This window comes from Mobula birostris, chromosome 25 (assembly GCF_030028105.1).
Source record: "Mobula birostris isolate sMobBir1 chromosome 25, sMobBir1.hap1, whole genome shotgun sequence".
Classification (NCBI taxonomy): domain Eukaryota; kingdom Metazoa; phylum Chordata; class Chondrichthyes; order Myliobatiformes; family Myliobatidae; genus Mobula; species Mobula birostris.
The window spans coordinates 36,445,670-36,472,349 of NC_092394.1; the positions used below are offsets into that span (position 1 = coordinate 36,445,670).

General features: G+C 42.3%; 1 protein-coding gene across 6 annotated transcripts in view; it reads left to right on the forward strand.

Annotated features, from left to right (window-relative positions):
* The window catches only part of LOC140187588 (RIMS-binding protein 2-like), a 338,771-nt gene that overhangs the window by 11,818 nt on the left and 300,273 nt on the right, over positions 1-26,680 (forward strand). The window contains exons 2-3 of one of the 6 annotated variants that reach the window (XM_072243039.1): positions 1,628-1,775; positions 3,455-3,487. The exons of 4 other annotated variants lie outside the window; for them this stretch is intronic. In XM_072243039.1, the coding sequence (XP_072099140.1) occupies positions 1,761-1,775; positions 3,455-3,487 (48 nt within the window). In that variant the 5' untranslated portion in view covers positions 1,628-1,760. The remainder of the gene's footprint in view (positions 1-1,627; positions 1,776-3,454; positions 3,488-26,680) is intronic. One more of the 6 variants, XM_072243042.1, reaches the window with a different exon arrangement.

Here is a 26,680-nt window from a genome sequence, read left to right on the forward strand (position 1 = left end):
AACACTATCATCCCCTCAAAACTAATGAGAAAGCTCCAAGACATAGGCCTTGATAGCTCCTTGTGCAACTTTGACTTTCTCACTTACAGGCCCCAGTCAGTATCGATTGGCAAACATGTCTCCTCCACAATCATCACCAACGCAGGTATACCACAGGGCTTTCTGCTTAGTCCCATGCTCTACTCAATACTTGTGTAGCCGCAGTTGCAAAACCTTATTTAAGTTTACTGGTGACCACCCTTGCTGGCTAAATCAAAGATGGTGATGAATCAGATATAGGAGGAAGGTTGAAAATCTGTTTAAATAGTGCCACAACAATGATATCTTCCTCAAAATCAGAAGAAGCCAAAGAGCTAATTATCTACTACAGGAGGAAGAAGCTGGAGGTCCATGAGCCTGTCCTCATTAGGGAATGGAAGTGGAAATGGTTTAGAGACTTGGATGTGGGGCAATTATAGGTCAGGCCAGAGTCTAAGTCTGCTCTGTTCGAAAGACAGTAGTGTGGATGTCAGATTCTGTGATGCAGAAAGTGAATGAGGACCCTCCCAGGTCAGCAAGTTGTTGGCGGGTTCTGGAGTTGGAGTGTCATGTGGGCAGGAGGAATGAGTTCTGATGACTGGTTTGCAAATCAGTGATACCAGTGTTTGGGGTCTGGTAATCGATGAGTCTGGAGTTTGAAGTCTAGTGTTCAGTGATTGGTGTGTCCTGGGATCGATGCCAGGGATTGAGGCCTGAGGGTTGAATCAGAAGTCCGGAAGTTCAGGTCCGTTGGCTGAAATGGTGAAACTTTGGGATTCTTCTGCTGGGGAAGTCAAAGTCCAGTGTCTGCAAATCCGAGTCCGTTAGAGACCTGGCGTGGGATTGAAGGACTTGGTATGTGGGGATGAAGGCAGGAGTCTTGTTTTACTGTTGTTGCTTGTTCTGCCGAGCATCGTAAGCATACTATGCTGTCGCTAAAATATGTTGTGGCACTTGCAGGATGCCCCCAGTCTTGGGTGTATTGGTTGTTAATACAAATGATACATTTCACTGTATGTTTTGATATGCAAGTAAAAAATAAAACTTGAATCTTGTTTTATGAGGGTCAGTAATTTCAAATTCCTTGGTGTTAACGTAGCTGAGTACATCACGTAAATGTCATCACAAAAAAAGTTATAACAGTCCCTCTACTTTCTTCGAAGTTTGCACAGATTTGGCATGTCACCAAAAACTTTGATTAACTTCTATAAATGCACAGTGTAGAGTACCTATACTGGTTGCGTCACTGCCTGGTGTGGAAATGCCATGCCCAGAACAAAAAAGCCTACAGAAAGTGGTGGACGCAGCCTAACAGATTGCTGGCAAAATGCTTCCCACCATTGAATATATTTATTTAAAGCATTGCTACAAGAACGTAGCATCCATCATCAAATACCTTCACCACCCAGGCTATGTCCTCTTCGCTGCTACCATTAGGTAGAGGGTACAAAAGCTTTAGGTCCACCAGTTTCAGGAACAGTTATTACCCTACAACCATCAGGCTCCTGAGTCAGTGGGAATAACTACAATCACCACTACTCTGAACTGATTCTACTCACTTTTAACAACTCTTTGCAACATGTTCTCAGTATCATAATTTTATTTGCAGTTTTTACACAGAGAGTGGTGAGTGCATGGAATGGGCTGCCGGCGACGGTGGTGGAGGCGGATACGATAGGATCTTTTAAGAGACCCCTGAATAGGTACATGGAGCTTAGAAAATAGAGGGCTATGGGTAACTCATGGTAATTTCTAAAGTAAGTACATGTTCAGCGCAGCATTGTGGGCCAAAGGGCCTCTATTGTACTGTAGGTTTTCTATGTTTTTATGTTTGTATTTTGCAGATTGGTTGTTTGTCAGTCTTTGTTCATATATAGTTTTTCATAAATTATATTGTATTTTCCCCTGGAAATGCCAACAAGGAAATGACATATACATACTTCAATAATAAATTTACTTTGAGATTTAAATTAAGACATGCAAAAAACTATGGAAATGTGTAGAGAAAATTATGATTATAATGGATGATAAGTAGAGTTTCTGGTGCAGCAAATGGTCCATTAATAATAAAACTTTTATGACCAAGGCTGAAGTAATTTATTGAACAAGATTACAACATATATTGATTTAATGGTGTTATACAAATTGCACAAAATATGAATGATGCATAAATAGTCATAACAAATGACTCCCAAGCCCAATGTCCAATGGTCTAGAGAATTTGAGCTTTGAAAGGGAGAGCTAAAGCTATATCGACGTTACTGTTTGACTGCCTCTGACTACAAGCACTTGCTTCCTGTTCTTATTTTATCTAACAATGAGGCTCTGATTTTTCAGACAATGTTTGCCTCATTCTTTATCTTGACTGGGACGCAGTCTGTACCTCTCAGGAATGAATGCAAATGACTGATATCAAAATGCCAGTTATAAGTGACTTTGGTAAAAGCAACCTCGTGTCCAGGGATTTGGAGTTAAAGGGACTTTCGTTATTGCCCATCTTTGATCTTCATTTTGGAATAAGCACTAGGAACAAGTTCAATCAGCATTGTCTTGTCCCACCTTTATCTTTGGCCAGAATGTTAATATGAAGCCCACAGGATCACTTGAACATTTTAGTCTCTAAATTATTATGATTTTCCCTTCTTTTGAACTTCCTTTTAAAGTTTTAATTTTGTATTTGCCTTAGATTAGTTATGATTTAATTAATATTATATTTACATCATTCAGTTTTTAAAAATATTTTATATTTCTAATCTATACAGAATAAATGTTTTACTTTTGTTTCATCCATCTTTTGCATTAAATATAAATATAGGAAATCATTGTTACTTTGTAAGGAAAGCTACAGTACCATGTCTTCATGGTCTTTAAGATTTTTCAGGTCTTCCTGCTGTCACATAACATCACATGTTTGAGTCTGTTTCATATTTTTACCAGACTTTTATAATATGCTAATTACCATGTTTTGACACTCACAGGCAGATATTTAAGTGCCTGGTGATGTATATCAACAGGTTCGCCTGATTAACAGATTGGTTAGATTCTTTGCTAGTTTCTCCATAGAATGCTAGTGATCATTACATCAAATGCAGTTTCACAGGTTCAGTCCAGGCCCGCATATAAACATTTAATGAAAGCCACTTTATCTTGATTGGGATGCAGTCTATTCTAATCTTTCTGGATGCTTACTAGAAGGACCATGTATACCAACCCCTTCTTCCATATTGGTATTTGGCCAAAGTGTTAACAAAGAAACATAATTGAAAATATTTTACCCTTTGAATTATTTTAAAGCTACAGATGCTGGAAGTCTTAAATACTGTCTGAAAATTCTGGAAATGCTTAGTAGTTCAGGCAATATCTGTGGAGAGGTAGAGCTAAGGTTGCAAGAAAAGATCATGGGTCTAAAATATTAGCTCTGTTTCTTTCTTCACAGATTCTGTTGAGAAGGACAAGAAAGTGCATCAAGGTAGGGCCACAGAAACTGTGATGGTATCCACAAAGCCCTAAACTCAAAAGCAGATTTTAAGCCGTATCCGATTATAGATATTTATGGGTACCCTCAGTATAGAAGCGTAATACTGTATCTACCTACTCTAAAGACCAGCTTACTTCCCTGTCTAATCTCTACAGTGAGGTCTAGGTGCCAATGCCCACTCTTGAGTGGTGGGTCCTCTCTCCCTATCAAGGTGGGAATACTTCCAGCTAACGAAGTAGTTTCAGCTTGATTTATTTCATTTTTAATGATACAGTTTTAAATTCAGACGACTACTTTTTACTACACAGCGGATTTCTGATTCATAAAAGATTTTGTACCTCCTTCTGTTGGAAAGCCTGAAGTCGCACGGGAACAGCTTCTACTCCTCTGCTATCCGATTTCTAAATGGACATTGAACCCATGAACACTGCCTTACTACTTGCTTTATTTCTGTTTTTTTTTGCATTACATATTTTAACTTAACTATTTAAAAGAAATATACATACTCTAATTCCGTTTTTATTTTCTCTATATTTATTTATCATGTATTTCATTGCACTTTTGTACTTTTGCCCGACGCCGGCCCCCTAGGCCTGAGTCGTCGTAGTAGTCATTGCCCTGCTGCTGCAGAGTTAACAAATCTCACGATATATGCCGGTGATATTAAACCTGATTTTGATTTCCGAATTAGAAAGATTTACAAGCTATAAAGGATATCCAAACACAAATACAATTCTTATAAACTCAAAGAACATAGCAATGAGAAGCAGACACCAATTTGTCCATCACAGAAACTGGAGGTTGGAGAATGAATTCACTTTCTTCTTTCTATCATTCTTAACAATTCCCTTCTCTTTCTGATCCATTTTCTACTGGATGACACTATCTGCATGTAAACAACAGGAATTCTGCAGATGCTGGAAATTCAAGCAACACACATCAAAGTTGCTGGTGAACGCAGCAGGCCAGGCAGCATCTCTAGGAAGAGGTACAGTCGACGTTTCAGGCCGAGACCCTTCGTCAGGACTAACTGAAGGAAGAGTTAGTAAGAGATTTGAAAGTGGGAGGGGGAGGGGAGATCTAAAATGATAGGAGAAGACAGGAGGGGGAGGGATAGAGCCAAGAGCTGGACAGGTGATTGGCAAAGGGGATATGAGAGGATCATGGGACAGGAGGCCCAGGGAGAAGGAAAAGGGGGAGGGGGGGAAACCCAGAGGATGGGCAAGGGGTATAGTCAGAGGGACAGAGGGAGAAAAAGGAGAGTGAGAGAAAGAATGTGTGTATAAAAATAAATAATGGATGGAGTACGAGGGGGAGGTGGGGCATTAGCGGAAGTTAGAGAAGTCGATGTTCATGCCATCAGATTGGAGGCTACCCAGACGGAATATAAGGTGTTGTTCCTCCAACCTGAGTGTGGCTTCATCTTTACAGTAGAGGAGGCCATGGATAGACATGTCAGAATGGGAATGGGATGTGGAATTGAAATGTGTGGCCACTGGGAGATCGTGCTTTCTCTGGCAGACAGAGCGTAGGTGTTCAGCAAAGCGGTCTCCCAGTCTGCGTCGGGTCTCGCCAATATATAGAAGGCCACATCGAGAGTACCGGACGCAGTATATCACCCCAGCCGACTCACAGGTGAAGTGTCGCCTCACCTGGGAGGACTGTCTGGGGCCCTGAATGGTGGTAAGGGAGGAAGTGTAAGGGCATGTGTAGCACTTGTTCCACTTACAAGGATAAGTGCCAGGAGGGAGATCAGTGGGGAGGGATGGGGGGGACGAATGGACAAGGGAGTCGCGTAGGGAGTGATCCCTGCGGAAAGCAGAGAGGGGTAGGAGGGAAAGATGTGCTTGGTGGTGGGATCCGTTGGAGGTGGCAGAAGTTATGGAGAATAATATGTTGGACCCGGAGGCTGGTGGGGTGGTAGGTGAGGACCAGGGGAACCCTATTCCTTGTGGGGTGGCGGGAGGATGGAGTGAGAGCAGATGTACGTGAAATGTGGGAGATGCGTTTGAGAGCAGAGTTGATGGTGGAGGAAGGGAAGCCCCTTTCTTTAAAAAAGGAGGACATCTCCCTCGTCCTGGAATGAAAGGCCTCATCCTGAGAGCAGATGTGGCGGAGATGGAGGAATTGCGAGAAGGGGATGGCGTTTTTGCAAGAAACAGGGTGAGAAGAGGAATAGTCCAGATAGCTGTGAGAGTCAGTAGGCTTATAGTAGACTATCTGCATGTGATGTTTTCCATATACTTTTGCTGAAACAAAGTGACTTACACAGTTGGTCTAAAAGCCGAGGACAATTGTGCAACTAACTTAGCTGTAGTAGCCTAGTTTAACATAGGGCAATTAGCATTGCCCCATTGTCTCGCGATTGGCTAATATAGACAATAAATTTCATGGGCACTTCATTTGGAAAACTACATCTCTTAGCAGCCAGCTCAAGTGTCCTTTTAACTTCAAACAAATCACTGCCTGCAATTTACATTCAGAATTAAAGACTGGCTCTTGTTTACAAGAAGTTAGCAAGGAAAATTTGTTAGAAGTTTAACTTTGTCACAAATAACTCTGGCACTTTGAAAAGGGCATGCTGCTATAGTAGAAAGTTGATGTTAGCAATAAGCCTCTTGGGCCCTGGGAAGTGAATATCTATCACAAAGTACAAGTGTGAGCTGGTTATAGAAACGGGATTGGAAAATATCTGAGGGTTATGAGAGAGATCAGGACATAAATGACGGGCTAAAAATAATGAACAAATTGGCATCTCAGTGAGTTTCAAAGATGGAATTTTAAGAAGGTTAGTGATCAAGGTGGCTTAAAGGATGAAGCTGAATTCTGAAAATGTAGATTGATAATATGTGCAATCTAGTGATGGCAGAAAAAAGTGTATGTAGGGAAAAGATTGCAGTTTTGTGGTATTATTGTGTCTTGGTGTCAACAAGAATTTTCTGATGAAATAGTACCACTCATACAATTGGAGAAACTTCAAATTTAAATGTTTAAAGCACTGCAAGAATTTCTTTTCACATATATTGAATGTCAATCTAAGAAGGGTTTTGATCAAATTTGTTTTGAATGCTGGCTCAAAGCATTAGCTTGATTGCTGGAATCTTTATATTGAGTGCACTGTAATTTGCATTTTTATTTTTTCTGTATAAACATTAATCTAGCATTGCATCAGTGAATAGGAACAAAAATCCTGCAGAATCCACTGGGAGATTGTTGTACATACCACAATGAGTGGAGATAACTGCAGTGCACAAGTGACTGTGTATCAGGAGTTTATTTTTATCAATGAGACATTCAGGAGAGGTAAGATTTTTTAACTTGGGAGTTGAGTACATGAGCAGGACTACATTATTAATAGAGTCAGGGAGGCAAATGTCCTCTGTCACCTTGATAAGAACCGCCAGAAATAAACACCTTGCAGAGAAGGGATTATTAATAGGATCTGGTTTCTGAAGGAGGCCCTGATGCGCCTAATCCCTGCCATACTGATCACAGTCCTGCAATCCTCTGGGAATGTTAGCCCTGCTGTGGCAGCTGCTGACAGTGTGACAAGAATGCTAACTCCTATTAGTCTAATTATCCCACATACATGAGCTGTTTGCCAATTCCAACTGTGAATCACCAGTATCTTTGTGGTCTACAGGACTTCCCTAAAATTAATTTCACTGATTGTACCTTTGCCTGCTGGGTGCATGCTGTCTTTTCAGGATAGTGCCTTCATTTATACCAAGCAAATCCGAAGAGTGACTGACACACTTTCATGGTGTTTCGCTCGCAAAGAAACCTTTCTCCTCCACCTAGTTCCTGCACTCTTTATCCCAATTCTGCTCCAGATCTTGAAGGTAACAGTAGAGATTATTTTTAGTTTTACAAGTCAGTCCTACATGAGCCAGTATAATGTGTCAATGAAGATTTGATTTTGTTTCTCCAAAATAAGATATACCTATGATGTTTTAATTATGGAAACTACCATTTAGATCTGGATTCTGATAGAATTGCTGGAACCTGATGGTGTTTCGTTCAGATTTTTGACTGTGTTTAGACACCCAATAAACCATTGAGAAATAATTGTGAGTTGACTGATAGTATTTTGGAGAAAAGGAAAGGTTTTAAAGAAAAGATTGATAAAAGTGCAAAAGTGATCGACAATTAAAGGGTTTTTACATTTGGGGGAAAAAAGAACTGCATAATTCTTTGCAGCTCAATGCTGAAGTAGACATCAAAAGAGCATGTCCAGGCTGGAGCCCTGGATTTTTAATCTGGGATATTAATTCCTGAATCCTGAAGTTTGCAGAGGTTAGCTGTCTCCTGGATTAGATGTTAGATGTTTCTCTAACCTTCATCTGGTTAAGGAAAGTGAGGAGGTGATGGAAAGGAGCTAAAGGCAAGTAGTCACGCCGCGGCCTCGAGAGACAGATAAGTGCGTAACAGCCAGCAGAGGGAAAAGGAGGAGTCAGATACTAGAGACGATCCCCGTGGCTGTCCCTCTTAACAATAAATACTCTTGTTTGAGTACTGTTGGGGGGGACGGCTTACCTCAGTGGCTGCACCTCTGGCACGGAGTCTGGCTCACAGCTCAGAAGGGTAGGGAAAGGAAGAAGGCAGAGTTATAGGGTCAGATAGGCAATTCTGTGGATGCAGGAAAGAACTGCGGATGGTAGTTTGTCTCCCAGGTGTCAGGGTCTGGGATGTTTCTGATCGCGTCCATGATATCCTGAAGTGGGAAGGTGAACAGCCAGAGGTCGTGGTACATATTGGTACCAACGACATAGGTAGAAAAATGGAGGAGGTCCTGAAAACAGACTAAAGGGAGTTAGGAAGGAAGTTGAGAAGCAGGACCTCAAATGTAGTAATCTCAGGATTATTGCCTGTGTCACGCGACAGTAGTGAGTATTGGAATAGAGTAAGGTGGAGGATAAATGCATGGCTGAGGGATCGGAGCAGGGGCAGGGATTCAGATTTCTGGATCATTGGGACCTCTTTTGGGGCAGGAGTGACCTGTACAAAAAGGACAGATTGCACTTGAAATGAGGGGAACCGATATCCTGGCAGAGAGGTTTGCTGAGGTTTAAATTAGAATTGTTGGGGAGTGGGAACCGAACTGAAGAGACGGAGCAAGGGGTGGTTGGCTCTCAAATAGAGAATGACTGGAGACAATATGAGAGGGAGGATAGGCAGCTGATTGAGAAGGGATATGCTCAGACTGATGGTTTGAGATGTGTCTATTTTAATGCAAGAAGCACCATAAACAAAGTGGATGAGCTTAGAGCGTGGATCAGTACTTGGAGCTATGATGTTGTGGCCATTACAGAGACTTGGATGGCTAAGGGGCAGGAATGGCTACTTAGAATGCCAGGCTTTAGACGTTTCAGAAAGGACAGGGAGGGAGGCAAAAGAGGTGGGGACGTGGCACTGCTTATCAGAGATAGTGTCACGGCTGCAGAAAAGGAGGAAGTCATGGAGGGATTGTCCACTGAATCTCTGGGTGGAAGTTAGGAACAGGAAGGAGTCAATAACGCTACTGGATGTTTTTTATAGATCACCCAGTTGTAACAGGAACATCGAGGAACAGATAGGGAGACAGATTCTGGAAGGGTGTAATAATAACAGGGTTGTTGTGGGAGATTTTAAATTCCCAAATATTTATTGGCATCTCCCTAGAGCAAGGGGTTTAGATGGGATGGAATTTGTTAGGTGTGTTCAGGAAGGTTTCCTGACACAATATGTAGATAAGCCTACAGGAGGAGAGGCTGTACTTGATATGATATTGGGAAATCAACCTGGTCAGGTGTCAGGTCACTCAGTGGGAGAGGATTTTGGAGATAGTGATCACAATTCTGTCTCCTTTACCATAGCATTGGAGAGGGATAGGAACAGATGAGTTAGGAAAGCCTTTAATTGGAGTAAGGGGAAATATGAAGCTATCAGGTGGGAACTTGGAAGCATTAATTGAGAACGGATGTTCTCAGGGAAATTCATGGCAGAAATGTGGCAAATGTTCAGGGGGTATCTGGGTGAGGTTCTGCATAGATACGTTCCAACGAGACAGGGAAAGGATGGTAGGGTACAGGAACTGTGGTGTACAGAGGCTGTTGAATATCTAGTCAAGAAGAAAAGAAAAGCTTATGAAAGGTTCTAAAAACTAGGTGATGATAGACATCTAGAAGATTGTAAGTCTAGCAGGAAGGAGCTTAAGAATGAAAATAGGAGAGCAATAAGGGGCCATGAGAAGGCCTTGGTGAGCAGGATTTAAGAAAACCCCAAAGCATTCTACAAGTATGTGAAGAGCAAGGGGATCAGACGTGAGAGAATAGGACCAATCAAGCGTGACGGTGGAAAACTGTGTATGGAGCTGGAGGAGATAGCTGAGGTACTTAATGAAGACTTTGCTTCAGTATTCACTATGGAGAAGGATCTAGGCGATTGTGGGGATGATTTACAGCGGGTTGAAAAGCTTGAGCATATAGACATTAGGAAAGAGGATGTGCTGGAGGTTTTGGAAAGCAGCAAGTTGGATAAGACTCCGGGACCGGAGGAGATGTATCCCAGGCTACTGTGGGGGGGCGAGGGAGGAGATTGCCGGTTGCTGGCAATGATCTTTGCATCATCAGTGGGGATGGGGGAGGTTCCGCGGGTTGGAGGGTTGCAGATGTTGTTCCCTTATTCAAGAAGGGGAGGAGAAATAGCCCAGGAAATTATAGACCCTTGAGTCTTTTCAGTGGTTGGTAAGTTCATGGAAATGATCCTGAGAGGCAGGATTTATGAATATTTGAAGAGGCATAGTATGGTTAGGAATAGACAGCATGGCTTTGTCAAAGGCAGGTCATGCCTTACGAGCCTGATTGGATTTTTTGAGGATGTGACTAAACATGTTGATGAAGGAGGAGTAGTAGATTTAGTGTATATGGATTTCAGCAAGGCATTTGATAAAGTACCCCATGCAAGGCTTATTGAGACAGTAAGTAGGCATGGGATCCAAGGAGACTTTGTTTTGTGGATCTAGAATTGGCTTGCCCACAGAAGGCAAAGAGTGGTTGTAGATGGGTCATATTCTGCATGGAGGTTGGTGACCAGTGGTGTGTCTCAGGGATCTGCTCTGGGACCCCCTTCTCTTTGTGATTTTTATAAATGATCTGGATGAGTAAGTGGGGGGATGGGTTAGTAAATTTGCTGATGACACAAAGTTTGGGGGTGTTGTGGATAATGTGGAGGGCTGTCAGAGGTTACAGCAGGACATTGATAGGATGCAAAACTGGGCTGGGAAGTGGCAGATGGAGTCCAACCCAGATAAGTGTGAGGTTGTTCATTTTGGTAGGTCAAATATGATGGCAGAATATGGTATTAATTGTAAGGCTCTTGGCAGTGTGGAGGATCAGAAGGATCTTGGAGTCCGAGTCCATAGGACACTCAAAGCTGCTGCACAGGCTGACTGCGTGGTTAAGAAAGCATATGGTGCATTGGCCTTCGTCAACCGCGTGTCCGACCCCACTTGGAGTACTGTGCTCAGTTCTGGTCAACTCACTACAGGAAGGATGTGGAAACTATAGAAAGAATGCAGAGGAAATTTACAAGAATGTTGCCTGGATTGGGGAGCATGCCTTACAAGAACAGGTTGAGTGAAATTGGCCTTTTCTCCTTGGAGCGACGGAGGATGAGGGGTGCCCTAATAGAGGTGCATAAGATGATGAGAGGACTTGATCGTGTGGATAGTCATGCTTTTTCCCAGGGCAGAAATGGCTATCATGAGAGGGCACAGTTTTAAGGTGCTTGGAAGTAGGTACAGAGGAGATGTCAGGGTTAAGTTTTTTATGCAGAGTGGTGAGTGTGTGCAGTGGGCTGCTGGTGACGGTGATGGAGGCAGATATGATAGGGTCTTTTAAGAGACTCCTGGATAGGCACTTGGAGCTCAGAAAAATAGAGGGCTTTGGGTTACCCTAGGCAATTTCTAAAGTACGTGTATGTTCGGCACAGCATTGTGGGTTCAAGGGCCTGTATGGTGCTGTAATTTTTCTATGTTTCTATGATTCTGATGATTTAATGTCTCCTGATAAAATATAAACTGGGTTTTGATATTAAATCAAATTTTCCAGTTAAAACAACAGATGGAAAGAACTACATTTAAGTATCATCTTTCATATCCTGCAGAGACCCCTGAAGTAACTGCATCTGTGACTACCTCCCTGTTGTTCCGATCTATCACCTCCTCATTCTTCCATATGAGCTAAAGGTCATTGAGCTGCAGCTTAATGATCTTCAGCTCATATGGGAGAATGACGAGATACATAGGAGCGATGGAGGTAATCACCCTTAAGTTGCAGGAGGCAGGTACCTGGGTGACTGTCAGGAGAGGGAAAGGGAATAGGTAGCCAGTGCAAAGTACCCCTGTGGCCATTCCTCTTATGAGTATACCACTTTGGATATGGTTGGGCAGAAGGCCAACCTACCAGGGAGAAGCCACATTGAGCAGGTCTTTGGCAGTGAGTCTGGCTCTGTGGCTCAGAAGAGGTGGAGGGGAAGAGGTGAAGAGGTGTGCAGTAGTGATAAGGGGGTTCCATTGTTAGAGGAGCCAAGATGAGATTCTGTGGAAGTGAAAAAGGAACCCTGATCGTATTTTGCCTCCCAGTTGCCAGGGTCAGCGATGTCTCAGATTGGGTCCACAGTCATTCTAAAAAGGGAGGGTGAGCAGCCAGAAATCATAATACATATTGGTACCAATGACATACGGAAGAAAAGAGAGGAGGTTCTGAAGAGAAGGATATGGGGAGTTTGGTAGAAACTGGAAAAGCAGGGCCCTCCAGGGTAGGAATCTCTGGATTATTGCCTGTGCCACGTGCCAGTGAAGGCAAGCATAGGATGATTTGGCAGATGAATGCATGGCTGGGAAATTGGTGCAGGTGGCAGGTTTTTACATTCCTGGGTCATTGGGATCTCTTCTGGGGAAGTAATGGCCCTACAAAAAGAATGGCTTGAGCATGAACCCGAGGGGGAGCAATATCCTTGAGGGCAGATTTGCTAGAGCTGTTGAGGAGGGTTTAAATTAATTTGATAGGTGGATGGGAACTGGAATGGTAGGACTGAGGATGGGGCATTTGGTATACAAGTAGATACAGTGTGTAGTGAGACTGTAAGGATGGATACGCAGATGATAAGTCAAAATTGTAATAAGTGGCATGAATTAAGTGTAACATAAGTCATAATTGAAAAGTGTGATTAGTGCAGAACTGAAGGTGTTAACTTTGAATGCACACAGTATACTGAATGAGGTAGATGATCTTGTAGCACAATTAGAGATTGGCAATTATGTTATTGTGGGCATCACTTGAGTTGTGGCTGAAGGATCATGGTTGAGAGCTTAACATCCAAGCGTGCTCATTATATCAGAAGGGCAGGGCATGTGGGGGGGGTGCGGTGGTGAGGTGGCTCTGTTGGTTGAAAAAAAAATGAAATCAAATCCGGAGAAAGGGTTGACATAGCATCAGAAGGTATATAATCCTTGTCGGTAGAGTTAAGAAACTGCAGGGGTAAAGGAACCTGATGGGATTATATACAGGCCTCTGAACAGTAGCTAGGATGTGGGATACAAATTACAACAAGAGATAGCAAATGCTTGTAAAAAGGGCAATGTTAAAATAAATTCCACATACACACAATGCTGGAGGAACTTAGCAGGTCAGGTAGCATCTGTGGAAAAGAGTACAATCGATGTTTTGGGCTATTGTACAACTATTGTAATGTTGCTATAGTTGTGGGTGACTTCAGTATGTGAGTAGATTGGGAAAATCAGGTTGGTGCTGGATCCTAAGAGAGGGAATTTGTAGAATGCCTACAAGATAGCTTTTCAGAGCAGCTTGTGGTTGTGTCAACAAGGGCAGGAGTTCTCAACTTTTTTATGCCATTGACCAATACCATTAAGCAAGGGGTCCAAGGACCCCAGGTTGGGAATCCTTGGAGTCTACGGGAAAGGCAATTGTGTGTTGTGGAAAGAGCCGGGTTTGATTAGGGATCTTAGGTTAAGGAACCCTTAGAAGACAATGGGAAGGTCCTTAGAAGGTCCCGCATGGGAGGTTAGTTAGGAAAATTCAGTCGCTAGGTATACATGGAGAGGTGGTAAATTGGATTAGACATTGGCTCAATGGAAGAAGCCAAAGAGTGGTAGTAGAGAATTGCTTCTCCGAGTGGAGGCCTGTGACTAGTGGTGTGCCACAGGGATCAGTGCTGGGTCCATTGTTATTTGTCATCTATATCAATGATCTGGATGATAATGTGGTAAATTGGATCAGCAAATTTGCTGATGATACAAAGATTGGAGGTGTAGTAGACAGTGAGGAAGGTTTTCAGAGCCTGCAGACAGACTTGGACCAGCTGGAAAAATGGGCTGAAAAATGGCAGATGGAGTTTAATACAGACAAGTATGAGGTATTGCACGTTGGAAGGACAAACCAAGGTAGAACATACAGGGTTAATGGTAAGGCACTGAGGAGTGCAGTAGAACAGAGAGATCCGGGAATACAGGTACAAAATTCCCTAAAAGTGGCGTCACAGGTAGAAACCATGCTGACTCTGGCCTATTTTATCACATGTATCTAAGTACCCCAAAACCTCAACCTTAATAATAGACTGTAATATCTTTCCAACCACTGAAGTCAGGCTAACTGGCTTATATATCTGCCTCCCTCTTTTCTTAAAGAGTGGAGATCATTTGTAATTTTCCATTCCTCAGGAATCATTCCAGAATCTAATGATTCTTGAAAGATCGTTGTTAATGCCTCCACAGTCTCTTCAGCTACCTCATTCTGGGATGTAGTCCATCTGGTCCAGGTGACTTATTTACCTTCAGAATTTACGGCTTCCCAAGCACCTTCTCCTTAGGAATATCAGTGACACTCTCTTTGGCCCCTTGACACTCTCGCATTTCTAGCATTCTGTTAGAATCTTCTACTGACAAAAAATGCTTACTGAGTTCCTCTGTCATTTCTTTCTCCCCCATTACTACCTCTCCAGCGTCATTTTCCAGTGTTCCGATAATCCACTCTTGTCTCTCTCATTCCTTATTTTCTTGGAAAAAATGTAGTGCCTCTTTTACATTATTGGCTATCTTACCTGCATATTTCCTCTTTTCTCTCTTAATGGCTTTTTCGTTACCTTCTGGTGGTTTTTAAAAGCATCTCAATCATTTACCTTCCCACTATTTTTTTGTTAAATTATATGTCCTCTCTTTTGCTTTTATGTTGACTTTGACTTGTCAGTCACATTTGCCTCATCCTCCCTTTTAGAATACTTTTCCCATCTTTGGTATGCATGTTTTCTGCACCTTCTGAATTTCCTCCAGAAACAGTAGTCATTGCTGTTATGCCGCCACCCTGATAGTGTGCTCTTCCAATCAACTTCGGCTACCTCCTCTCTTGTGTCTCTGTAATTCCCCTTACTCCACTCTAACACTGATGCATCCAATTCTAGCTACTTCTCAAACTGTAGAGTGAATTCTATTATATTATGATCATTGCTTCCTAAGAGTTCCTTTACCTTAAGCTTCCGAACCAAATCTGGGTTGTTGTATAACACCCAATCCAGAATTGCCATTCCACTAGTGGGCTCAAACACAAGCTGCTCTAAAAAGCCATAGGCGTTTTATAAATTTCTTTTGGGATCCAGCACCAACTGGAATTTCCCAGTCTACCTGAATTTTGAAATATCCCATGATTATTGCAACATTGCCCTTTTTACTTGCCCTTCCTGTTTCTGATTGTAACTTGTGTCCACATCCAGGCTAATTTTCAGAGGCTTGGATATAACTCCCATCAGGGTTTTTTTAACCTTGCAGTTTCTTATCTCTACCCACAGGGGTCCTACATCTTCCGATCCTATGTCACCTCTTTCTAAGGATCTGATTTCATTTTTACCAATAAATTCACCCTACCTACCCTCTCTACTTTCCTGCCTGTCCTTTTGATACAATGTGCATCGATGGATATTAAGCTCCCAACTGTAATCTTTCTTCAGCCACAACTCAGAGATGCCCACAAGATGATACGTGCCAATCTCTATGCTACAAAATCATCTACCTTATTCCATATACTGCGTGCATTCAAGTATAACCCTTTCGGTCCTGTGTTCATCACTCTTTTTGACTTTAGCCTCCTGTTATACTTTAACTCATCTAACTGACTGCAATTTTGCCCTATCATCTGCCTGTGCTTCTTCACGATCTCACTTTGCAGTACATCTACTTGTATTCCAATTGCCCCATCCTCAGCCCTTTCATTCCGGTTCCCATCCCCCTGCCAAATTAGTTTAAACCCTTCTCAACAGCTCCAGCAAACCTGCCTGCAAGGATATTGTCCCCCCCGCCCCCAGGTTTAGATATACCTGTCCTTTTGTACACGTCATACCTTTCCCACAAGAGATCTCAGTGATCCAGGAATCTGAAACCTTGCCACCAGCACCAACTCTTCAGCCACAAATTCACCTGCCGAATGATCCTATTGTTGCCTTCACTGGTATGTGATACAGGCATCAATCCAGAGATCACCACCCTGGTGGTCCTGCTTTTCAGCTTTCTACCTAACTTCCTGTAATCTGTCTTCAGGACCTGTTCCCTTTTTCCTACCTATGTCATTGATACCAATATATACCATGGCTTCTGGTTGTTCACCCTCCGCCTTTAGAATGCTGTGGACCTGATCCAAGGCATCCTTGACCCTGGCAACTGGGAAGCAACATACCACCTGGGTGTCTCTTTCACATCCACTGAATCTGCTTTCTGCTTGTCTAAATATGAAATTTCCTTTCATTACTGCACTCCTCTTCTCCTCTCCTTCCCTTCTGAGCCAGAGACTTGGTCGCTGCTGTTTCTTCCTGTTAGTTGATCCCCCAGCAGTATCCAAAGTGGTATACTTTTTGAAGAGAACAGCCACAAGTCTGTTCTCACGGTAGCCTATTGAGCCAGAGTCACTCTAACAGTGCCCCACTCCAACAATGGCCCTTCTGCTTGTACCTCCGTTCCTTTTATTAGCTGTGCACTGATCGCTGCCTGCCAAGAAAAATGCCAAAAGCACCCGAGCTCTTTTTAAACCATGCACTGCATCACCAATGCTGATTGCCGGCCCACCGTGAAAAAAGCTGAAAGCCCGTGAGCTCTTTTTAAACTTTGTGCTGAGTCACCAATGAACCTATTGCACTGATTGCCACCCAGAGAAAAAAATCCAAATGCACCTGAACTATTTTTAAACTTCATACCATGTTACCAATGAATGGCCACTCATGCTGATTGCTGCCTGCCAAGAAAAAAGCCGAAAGCACCTGAGTTCTCTTTAATCCTTGTGCTTATTAACTGTAGAATGCCCACAACTTATTAATCCTAACCATTCTTTTTTTGGAATGTGGGAGGAATGCAAAGTACCTGGAGGAAATCCACATTGACACAGGAGAATATACAAACTCCTTACAGATAGTGGCGGGAATTGAACCCCAAACTTCTGATCACTGGCGTTGTAATGAGTTTGTGCTAGCTGCTGTGGAACCCCAGTGTAGTGCCACATCTGCATTAGCAGAAACCCCAGATGGACCACATTTGCAGGTTGGAGCTGTACCAACTGGAGCTCTGGGCCAGGCCATTGCTGGACTGTGGAGCTTGGAAAGGACAGAACTGTATAACTGCAACCCCAGGACAGACCCCTCTAACTCCACAGAGCCCTTGTTTCAGAAGCCACTGGTGTGAGCCCCAGGGCGGATTGCCATTCAGCTGGCTGGGTTCTCAGGGCAGCTGCTCTCTGTCCCCAAAGAGATACTGAATTGCAGTGCAACTCTGTGCCCTGGTCAGCTATCATTTACTTGCAGAATCTTTGCTGCAGTGGAGATTAATTTGTGTCTGAATGAAGGATTCATTGGATACTGTGAAGAATGGGGAATGCACTTGGATACCATTTTTCAAACATCGGTCTATAAAAACAAGTTACATTTATCAGTGTTTTTGATAGGGTCAATGGGAAAGTGACTGAAATAACAAGCTACTCAAAATAGGGAAAAGAATCTGTGGAGCGCCTGCACTCTTCCATCTGGCAATAATGGCCACTGGATGAATAGCTTGTATGTTTCAGCTTGTCAAAACAAGTAATGCTTTCCTTCTGATTTACTGCATCCTCACAGGGAGGAGATTGCCTAGTTTATGATTTCTTTTCTTACCGTCCATGGCAGATGGTATCCCCTGTGACAGTGAAAGGTTTTCTGTATCCTTAATTTTATTTTTACATAACAAAGGCTCCTTTAGCAACCTAACTTCCTCTGACAAAGAGTAGTAGAAGTCTCTCACAAAAAGAGGAAATCTGCAGATGTTGGAAATTCAAGCAACACACACAAAATGCTGAAGGAACTCAGCAGACCAAGTTGTCGATATTTTGGGTCGAAATGTTGCTAGTATTGGAAGCCTAGCTACTGAACCACTAAGTTGAGAACATTTGTAATGCACTGACAACAAATGATGGAGTACTGTTACATGTTAGGTGCCTTTTCCATTTTTCATGGAGACTCTGCTCATCATTACATTGGAGAATTGAGGGTTGACTGCATTGGTAATTTTAAAAGTTCTAGATTAATGTTTCTTCTTTATTCATTTTGCCTTAATCTGCTTCTTCAGCTTTTTTTTTAACTATCTCTATCTGAGCTGCCTGTGAAGATTTCCACCTAAACTTCTGTTGCTGAATGTACCATTTGTTTAATGTGAATAATTAGAATGGTATCCTGTTGACCCAAGATATTCTGCTTCTCTCAGCTGGTTGACATCAGCTGTCAATTTTGTTAATATGCACAGAAAATGAAATTATCTGATTATCATTTTGTTGATAGTGTGTTTGCCATATTTCTTGTCATACAACAGTGCTTGCATTTTTTTTATTCAATTGGCTGAAACCCCCTTTAGAATGATCTGAGGCAAAGAAAGATGTTCTGTGAAGTGCAAGTGTTCATTTATTTTCACCAAGTTAAAGGTGATTCAGAGAGAGGAGAAAACCATTGAAATCACTTAACATGATGAAGAAGAAGAAAAGTCATGTAGTCAACTATGTAGGGAAAATAGAGAGGGAAGAACGGGATGTGGTCCAATGAACAAGATGACAATGGAGAGGATATGAGGGCCAAAGATTGCTCTTCCAAGAAGGTAATGGTAGATTTGAAGGGAAAATTAACCATGAAGGAAACAATTAAAATCAGTTGGCATGTGACCAAGTGGTCACCAAGTTAAGGAGAATGAGAATGAGACTTGGGTCTACTGGATAAGATTAGTCAGAGAGAGTGTGCTAGAGAAAAAAAAAAACTGGAAATTGGGTCTAAATCTTGGAGGGGACCCTAAATTTCCCTCAGTTGGCCAAAGGAAGAAGCGATAGGGTTAGCTGATCATATAGTCTTGATCATAGAAAAAAACCTGAAGATTCATCAAGTTGTTTGAAGTAAAGATTGAAAAGGCAGAGAGGATTTATCACAGAGAAAAGCAGCTCTTGTTCATTCATTTCAGAAGGAATCTGGATTGTGTGAAATTTTAGCTTATAGAAAATTGTCCATGTGAATGTGGAAGTGCTATTAGTCATTTCTATTCAGGCTTGTACATTGCCTATAAAAGGTATTCACCCCCCCCCCCCCCCAACCCCGGACGTTTTCATTTATTTTTGTTTTATGGCATTGAATCCCATGGATTTAACTTGGCTTTTTTTGACACTGATCAACAGCAAAATACTCTTGTGTAAAACAGAAAACAGATCTCTACAAAGTGATCTAAATTAATTACAAATTTAAAACAAAATAATTGATTGCATAAGTACTCACCCCCCCCCCCCCCAACTCAATATTTTGTAGATGCACCTTTGGCAGCGTGTGGATAGGTCTCGCTCAGCTTTGCACATCTGGGCACTGCAATTTTTCTCCATTCTTTACAAAACTACTCAAGCTCTGTCAGATTGCATGGGGATCGTGAGTGAACAGCCATTTTCCTGTTCAGCCACAAATTCTCTATTGGATTGAAGTCTGGACTCTGATTTGGTCACTTCAGGACATTAACATTGTTGTTTTTAAGCCATTCCTGTGTAGCTTTGGCTTTATGTTTGGGGTCATTGTCTTGCTGGAAAACAAATCTTCTTCCAAGTCACAGTTCTCTTGCACACTGCATCAGGTTTTCATCCAGAATTTCGCTGTATTTTGCTGTATTCATTTTACCACCTACCTTCACAAGCCTTAGGGCCTGCTGTAGTGAATCTTCCCCACAGCATGATGCAGCCACCACCATGCTTCACAGTAAGGATGGTGTGTTTTTGATGATGTGTAGTGGTTGGCTTTCACTGAATATAGCTTTTACTTTGGCCTGTGTTATGTACCCCGTAACTGGGTTGCCAAACCAGCAGAAATGGACCACTTAATTGGAGTCTGGATTACTGGAACTAAGAAAGTTTTATTAAAGAAATAAGTAACACAGTACTCTAATCGTAAGGATGTGAATGCAACAGATTAGCAACGATAAAACACACATGTACACAGAACTAGGGTAATAGGAATCAAACAAGCTGTATCGCAGTCTAGGGGTAAAATGATCAGTCTCAAGTGACGCAGAGTTCAGTTCAGCTTAGTACAGTTCGCAGTAATCGCTGTTGTGCCGTTGGAGAGAGAGAGAGAGAGGATGATATGCAAATCTGATTCAGAGAGACCTTGATGTTCTGCGCAGTTAGCTTTCGGGCAAACCCTTTTATGTCTTCTGTGGTCACCAACTGTGACCCCTCCGTTCCAGATACAACCGTTCTTCTGCGGTGAACCCGGCACCCAGGCAAGCGCGGACACACACACCAGGTTCCCGCCGATCGTACCTTTTCACCCTGTGCGTCTATGGTCGGTTCCCGCGACCGGACCTCCAAAACTCCCACCAACTTGTGGGGGCACACCGCTTTTCCAGGGTCTCGTTATCTCGTGATCTCGTGGTGTCTATCGTGCCTTAGCGAACCTGTTCTTTTTATCCCCCTGCTGGGGTATCGCCTGTCCATCAAACTTCAAACAGTTCAGGTTCAAAGCAATCGGTCTATCAATACTCAGACTGGTGTCTCTTTCCATTATCTCTTTCTCCTCTCTCATTAACATGTTTGAATGTTTCTCCATTGTCTCACTTCTCTCTCTCAATAGCATCAATCTTCTGATAACTTGGTTTTTCATCACACCTGAAAGCTCAATTTTGGTTTCATTAGACCATAGAACCTTCTTCCAACTGACTTCAGAGTCTCCCGCATGTCTTCTGGCAAACTAGCTGAGATTTCATACGAGTTCTTTTCAACAGTGGCTTTTTCTTTGCCACTCTCCTTTTAAGCTGTGACTGGTGAAGCACACAGGTAACAGTTGTTATATGTGCAGTTTTTCCCAACTCAGCCATTAAAACTCCTCAAGAGTTGTCATAGGTTTCTTGGTGGCCTCTCTCACTAGTCCCCATCTTGCACAGTCACTCAGTTTTTGTGGACGGCCTGCTCCAGGCAGATTTACAGCTGTGCCATATTCTTTCCATTTCTTGATAATTGACTTAACTGTATTTTAAAGGATATTCAGTGACTTGGAAATTTTTTTGTATTCATCTCTTGACTTGTGCCTTTTATTGAAATATAACCTTTTCGCAAAGTTGCTTGGAGTGTTCTTTTGTCTTCATGGTGTAGTGTTTGCTGCGATACTGACACACCAGCAGTTGGACCTTCCAGATACAGGTGTAGTTGTAAAATAAATTGAAACATCTTGAATGCACGTGGTGCTCTCCATTTTACTAATTATGTGACTTCTAAAAAGAAATGGCTGCACCAGTCATATAAATTGCTGGTGAACGCAGCAGGCCAGTCAGCATCTCTAGGTACAGTCGATGTTTTGGGCCAAGACCCTTCGTCAGGACTAGATGAAAGAAAATCTAGTAACAGATTTGAAGGGGGAGGGGGAGATCCGAAATGATAGGAGAAGACAGGAGGGGGAGGGATGGAGCCAAGAGTTGGACAGTTGATTGGCAAAAAGGATATGAGAGGATCATGGAACAGGAAGCCTAGGGAGAAAGAAAGGGGGAGGGGTAAAGCCCAGAGGATGGGCAAGGGGTATAGTGAAAGGGACAGAGGGAGAAAAAGGAGAGAGAGAAAAAGAATGTGTGTATATAAATAACTAAATAACGGATGGGGTATGAGGGGGAGGTGGGGCATTAGCAGAAGTTTGAGAAGTCAATGTTCATGCCATCAGGTTGGAGGCTACCCAGATGGAATATAAGGTGTTGTTCCTCCAACCTGAGTGTGGCTTCATCTTGACAGTAGAGGAGGCCGTGGATAGACACATCAGAATGGGAATGGGACGTGGAATTAAAATGTGTGGCCACCGGGAGATCCTGCTTTCTCTGGCGGACAGAGTGTAGGTGTTCAGCAAAACGATCTCCTAGTCTGCATTGGGTCTCGCCAATATATAGCAAGCCGCATCGGGAGCACCGGATGCAGTATATCACCGCAGCCGACTCACAGGTGAAGTGTCATCTCACCTGGAAGCCCTCATCTGGAGCCCTGAATGGTAGTGAGGGAGGAAGTGTAAGGGCACATGTAGCACTTGTTCCACTTACAAGGATAAGTCCCAGGAGGGAGATCGGTGGGGAGGAATGGTGGGGATGAAATTCCAGCATCTGCAGATTTCCTCGTGGCTGCACCAGTAATGATTTGGTGTGTCATATTAAAGGGTGTGAATGCTTATGCAATCAATTATTTTCTGCTTTATATTTGTAATTAATTGAGATCACTTTGTAGGGATTTATTTTCACTTTGACACAAAAGAGTTTCTTTTATCAAAAAAGCCAAATTAAATTCACTGTGATTCAATGTTATAAATCAATAAAACATGAAGACTTCCAAGGAAAGTGAATACTCTTTATAGGCATTGTATTCTTGGCTTAAAAAGAGTAGAGATCCTTTGAGTGACCTGTGATTGAGATTTTTGCTGAATACCCCATTCCAAAACTGGCCATAACAATGGTATCTGTCACTTGTTCTATCTCCTAGAACCGCCAAGAAAGTGCTTTTGTATAGCTGGTCCAAGTCTCTGATCTCTACTGTCTGACCCAGAAGGAGTGCTGGATTGTAAATGATATGATTTGTATTCCTTTTGTATTCAAGGAATCCTATCTCTGCTGCCTTCCCAAAACAATAACTGATATAAGCAACTTTGATGTGTGTTGCTTGAATTTCCAGCATCTGCAGAATTCCTGTTGTTAACTGATATAAGACTCCACTCTTTTGCCTACCCTTCCCCACTACTGGTGTGACCATGCACCTTGTTCAGTCTGTTATCTCCATTTTCCATTATCTAGAATTATCATCATTATTTATGTTTTAGTCATGTTTCTAGTTAATTATCATCTGTATTCTAAAATTAAACTGGAGCTGTAATATCTATCTGTACTGTTCTGGAATTGATCTGAGACATTGATCACTACTTGTAATTTTCAAGATCTAATGTAGGACTATAATTTCTACCTGCACATTGCCAATGCACATCTGACAGTTGAACCTATCCTGAACTGTGACTAGAAGAGCTGAAATCAAGGCATTAACAATGAGAGTATTTCAGTAGATTATTCGGTAAAATATGATTGCTGGATAGCTCTGATCATTAGGGTTACCCAACACAGTTTTATAATAAGGCAACTCAGATGGAAATCAGGGAATTTCAAAAAAAAACACCTTTGAATCTTAAATCCCACTTAAAGAAAATGACCAGGTTGGTATTTCTGCACTTGATGCTGAAAAACTAATTCTCACCTTTATATCAAGTACAATGGATTACTGTATTGCCCTTTTCCTGGCCTTCCAAAACTTCAATTCATTAAGAATGCTGCTGCTGCTAGACTTTAATCTAAAACCATGATGAGGGAGCATATCACTCCCATTCTAGCTACTCTGTATTAGCTTTCTGTATCTTTTAGAATTGATTTTAAAGTTTTCTTGCTTGCATTAAAGCTCTCAATAGTCTGAGACTGGAGTACATGACAAAATCGCTTTTGTTGTATAACTCTGCTCAAGCTTTCTGGCCGCCTTCTGCTGGTCTCTTTATACTTAAACAACCTCCCTTGAAAGATAACTGTCAGGTTTGCTTTTCCAAAACAGTAGAACTTGATACCTAAAACTAGAAGGAATGCACACTCAGTTGATACTCAGTTAAATGGTAGCTCAAAACCTATCGTATTTATTTAATCTTGCTTTAACTAATATCTTTATTTTTATGTTTGTACTTTATCCCATTGCAAAGTACTTTTAAATATGTCATTTGTATAGGAAGTGCCCTATAAATAAGTAATTATTATTGTTTTTTTTCAGCCCAAGCTGTAAGACTTGAGGTATGGGCATAGCCAAACACACTCATTTGTCAATTGATGGGATCTTCCAGACTATTCTAGTGATGTGGCAAGAATATTCTAGTATTGTGGCTTTCTGAAGATTTACATAGGTATCACTGTGTAGCTGTTAACTGTTTAATGCTATTGTGTAGTGCTTTGGGATGATACTAATTGTAGATATTGTCCCAATAGTAATGTATACCTTGTTCATGTTTTAAAGTCTTTCTGGTGTTTTTCATTTATTGATTTCTGTAAGTTATGTGTGTTTAAAATAGCTATGTCCATTCAATATGTTGTTCTTGCTTGTTTATCCTGTTATTATATCTAGGCAGTTATTATGGGTTGTCCTGTCTATAATAACTGATCAGTCATGATATAATTTGTGGTCGCAAACACGAGGAAAACTGCAGATGCTGGAATTTCAAGCAACACACATAAAAATTGCTGGTGAACGCAGCAGGCCAGGCAGCATCTATAGGAAGAGGTACGGTTGACGTTTTGGGCCAAGACCCTTCGTCAGGCCTAACTGAAGGAAGAGGTAGTAAGAGATTTGAAAGTGGGGGGGGGGAGGGGGAGATCCGAAATGATAGGAGAAGACAGGAGGGGCAAGGGATGGAGCTAAGAGCTGGAAAGTTGATTGGCAAAAGGGATATGAGAGGATCGTGGGACGGACAGGAGGCCTAGGGAGAAAGAAAGGGGGAGGGAGGAAGCCCAGAGGATGGGCAAGGAGTATAGTCCGTCCGCGACTCCCTTGTCCATTCATCCCCCCCATCCCTTCCCACCGATCTGCCTCCCGGCACTTATCCTTGTAAGCAGAACAAGTGCTACACATGCCCTTACACTTCCTCCCTTACCACCATTCAGGGCCCCAGACAGTCCTTCCAGGTGAGGCGACACTTCACCTATGAGTCGGCTGGGGTAATATACTGCGTCCGGTGCTCCCGATGTGGCCTTCTATATATTAGCGAGACCCGATGCCAACTGGGAGACCGCTTTGCTGAACACCTACGCTCTGTCCGCCAGAGAAAGCAGGATCTCCCAGTGGCCACACATTTCAATTCTGCATCCCATTCCCATTCTGACATGTCTATCCACGACCAGGTGAGGCAACACTTCACCTGTGAGTCGGCTGGGGTGATATACTGCGTCCGGTGCTCCTGATGTGGCCTTCTATATATTGGCGAGACCCGATGCAGACTGGGAGACCGCTTTGCTGAACACCTACGCTCTGTCCGCCAGAGAAAGCAGGATCTTCTAGTGGCGACACATTTTAATTTCACGTCCCACTCCCATCTTGACATGTCTATCTACGGCCTCCTCTACTGTAAGGATGAAGCCACACTCAGGTTGGAGGAACAACACCTTATATTCCATCTGGGTAGCCTCCAACCTGATGGCATGAACATTGACTTCTATAACTTTCATTAATGCCCCACCTCCCCTTTGTACCGCATCCGTTATTTATTTATCTTTTATTATTATATATTTCTCTCTCTTTTTCTCCTTCTGTCCCTCTCACTATACTCTTTGCCCCTTCCCCTTTCTTTCTCCCTAGGCCTCCCGTCTGTCCCATGATCCTCTCATATCCCTTTTGCCAATCAACTGTCCAGCTCTTGGCTGCATCCCTCCCCCCCTCCCCCACCTTCCGACCCCCCCCCCCCACTTCTCATATCATTTCGGATCTCCCCCTCCTCCTCCCACTTTCAAATCTCTTATTATCTCTTCTTTCAGTTAGTCCTGACGAAGGGTCTCGGCCCGAAACGTTGACTGTACCTCTCCTGGTCTGGCCTGCTGAGTTCACCAGCAATTTTTATGTGTGTTGCAAATAATTTGTGGTATTCTGACTTTAAAACTGGATTAGACTTGTGTTTATACTAAGGTGAGATTTCATTTATGAGTTTGAATTTTAAAGCAAGATTTGGATGAATGATGTTTGTCACTTAGTTGTGCCTGTGTGAGTAATCAGATTGTGTTAAACTATTACAGGATCCTGTAATTTGTGGTTGTTGATATTATTATTATTATCTACCTTGATTTAGGAATAGAACTTTTAGGAAAAAAATAATACGTCAGATGCTTCCATGTAAGATTGAAGTCTTGTGTTTTGGTGGGAGTATTCTAAGTTGAACTGAGTATAAGTTGACTGGATGTAGGTGATTGCAATGATATCCTGCAGGAATTAATTTTGAGATGATTGATTCCTTACTGTTTTTATTTAAGTAAAGATGCTATAAGTAATTTCTTCAAATTCAAAAATGAAGCTATGCTTATTGTTCAAAGTATATTTGTTATCAAAGTACATATATGTCACCATATGTAACCCTGAGATTCATTTTATTGTGTGTAAACCCATAGAATAATAACCATAACAGAATCAAATGAAAGACTGCACTAACTAGGACATTCAACCATGTGCGAAAGACAACTGAAATACAAAAAGAAAGAAATGATGACAATAAATAAATAAGCAATAATTATCAAGAACATCAGATGAAGAGTCCTTGAAAGTGAGTCCATAGGTTGTAGGAACATTTTAATAATCGGGCAAGTGAAATTGAGTGAAGTTATCCCCTTTGGTTCAAGAACCTGATAATTGAGAGGTAATAACTGTTCCTGAACCTGGTGGTGTGAGTCCTGAAGCTCCTGCACCTTCCTGCTGATGGCAGCAGTAAAACCGAGTATGTCCTGGGTGTTGGGTGTCCCTGATGATGGATGCTGCTTTCCTGCAGCAGTGTTTCATGTGGATGTGCTCAATGGTGGGAAGGGCTTTACCCTGATGGACTGGGCCATATTCACTACTAGTTGTGATGCTAAACAGTGCT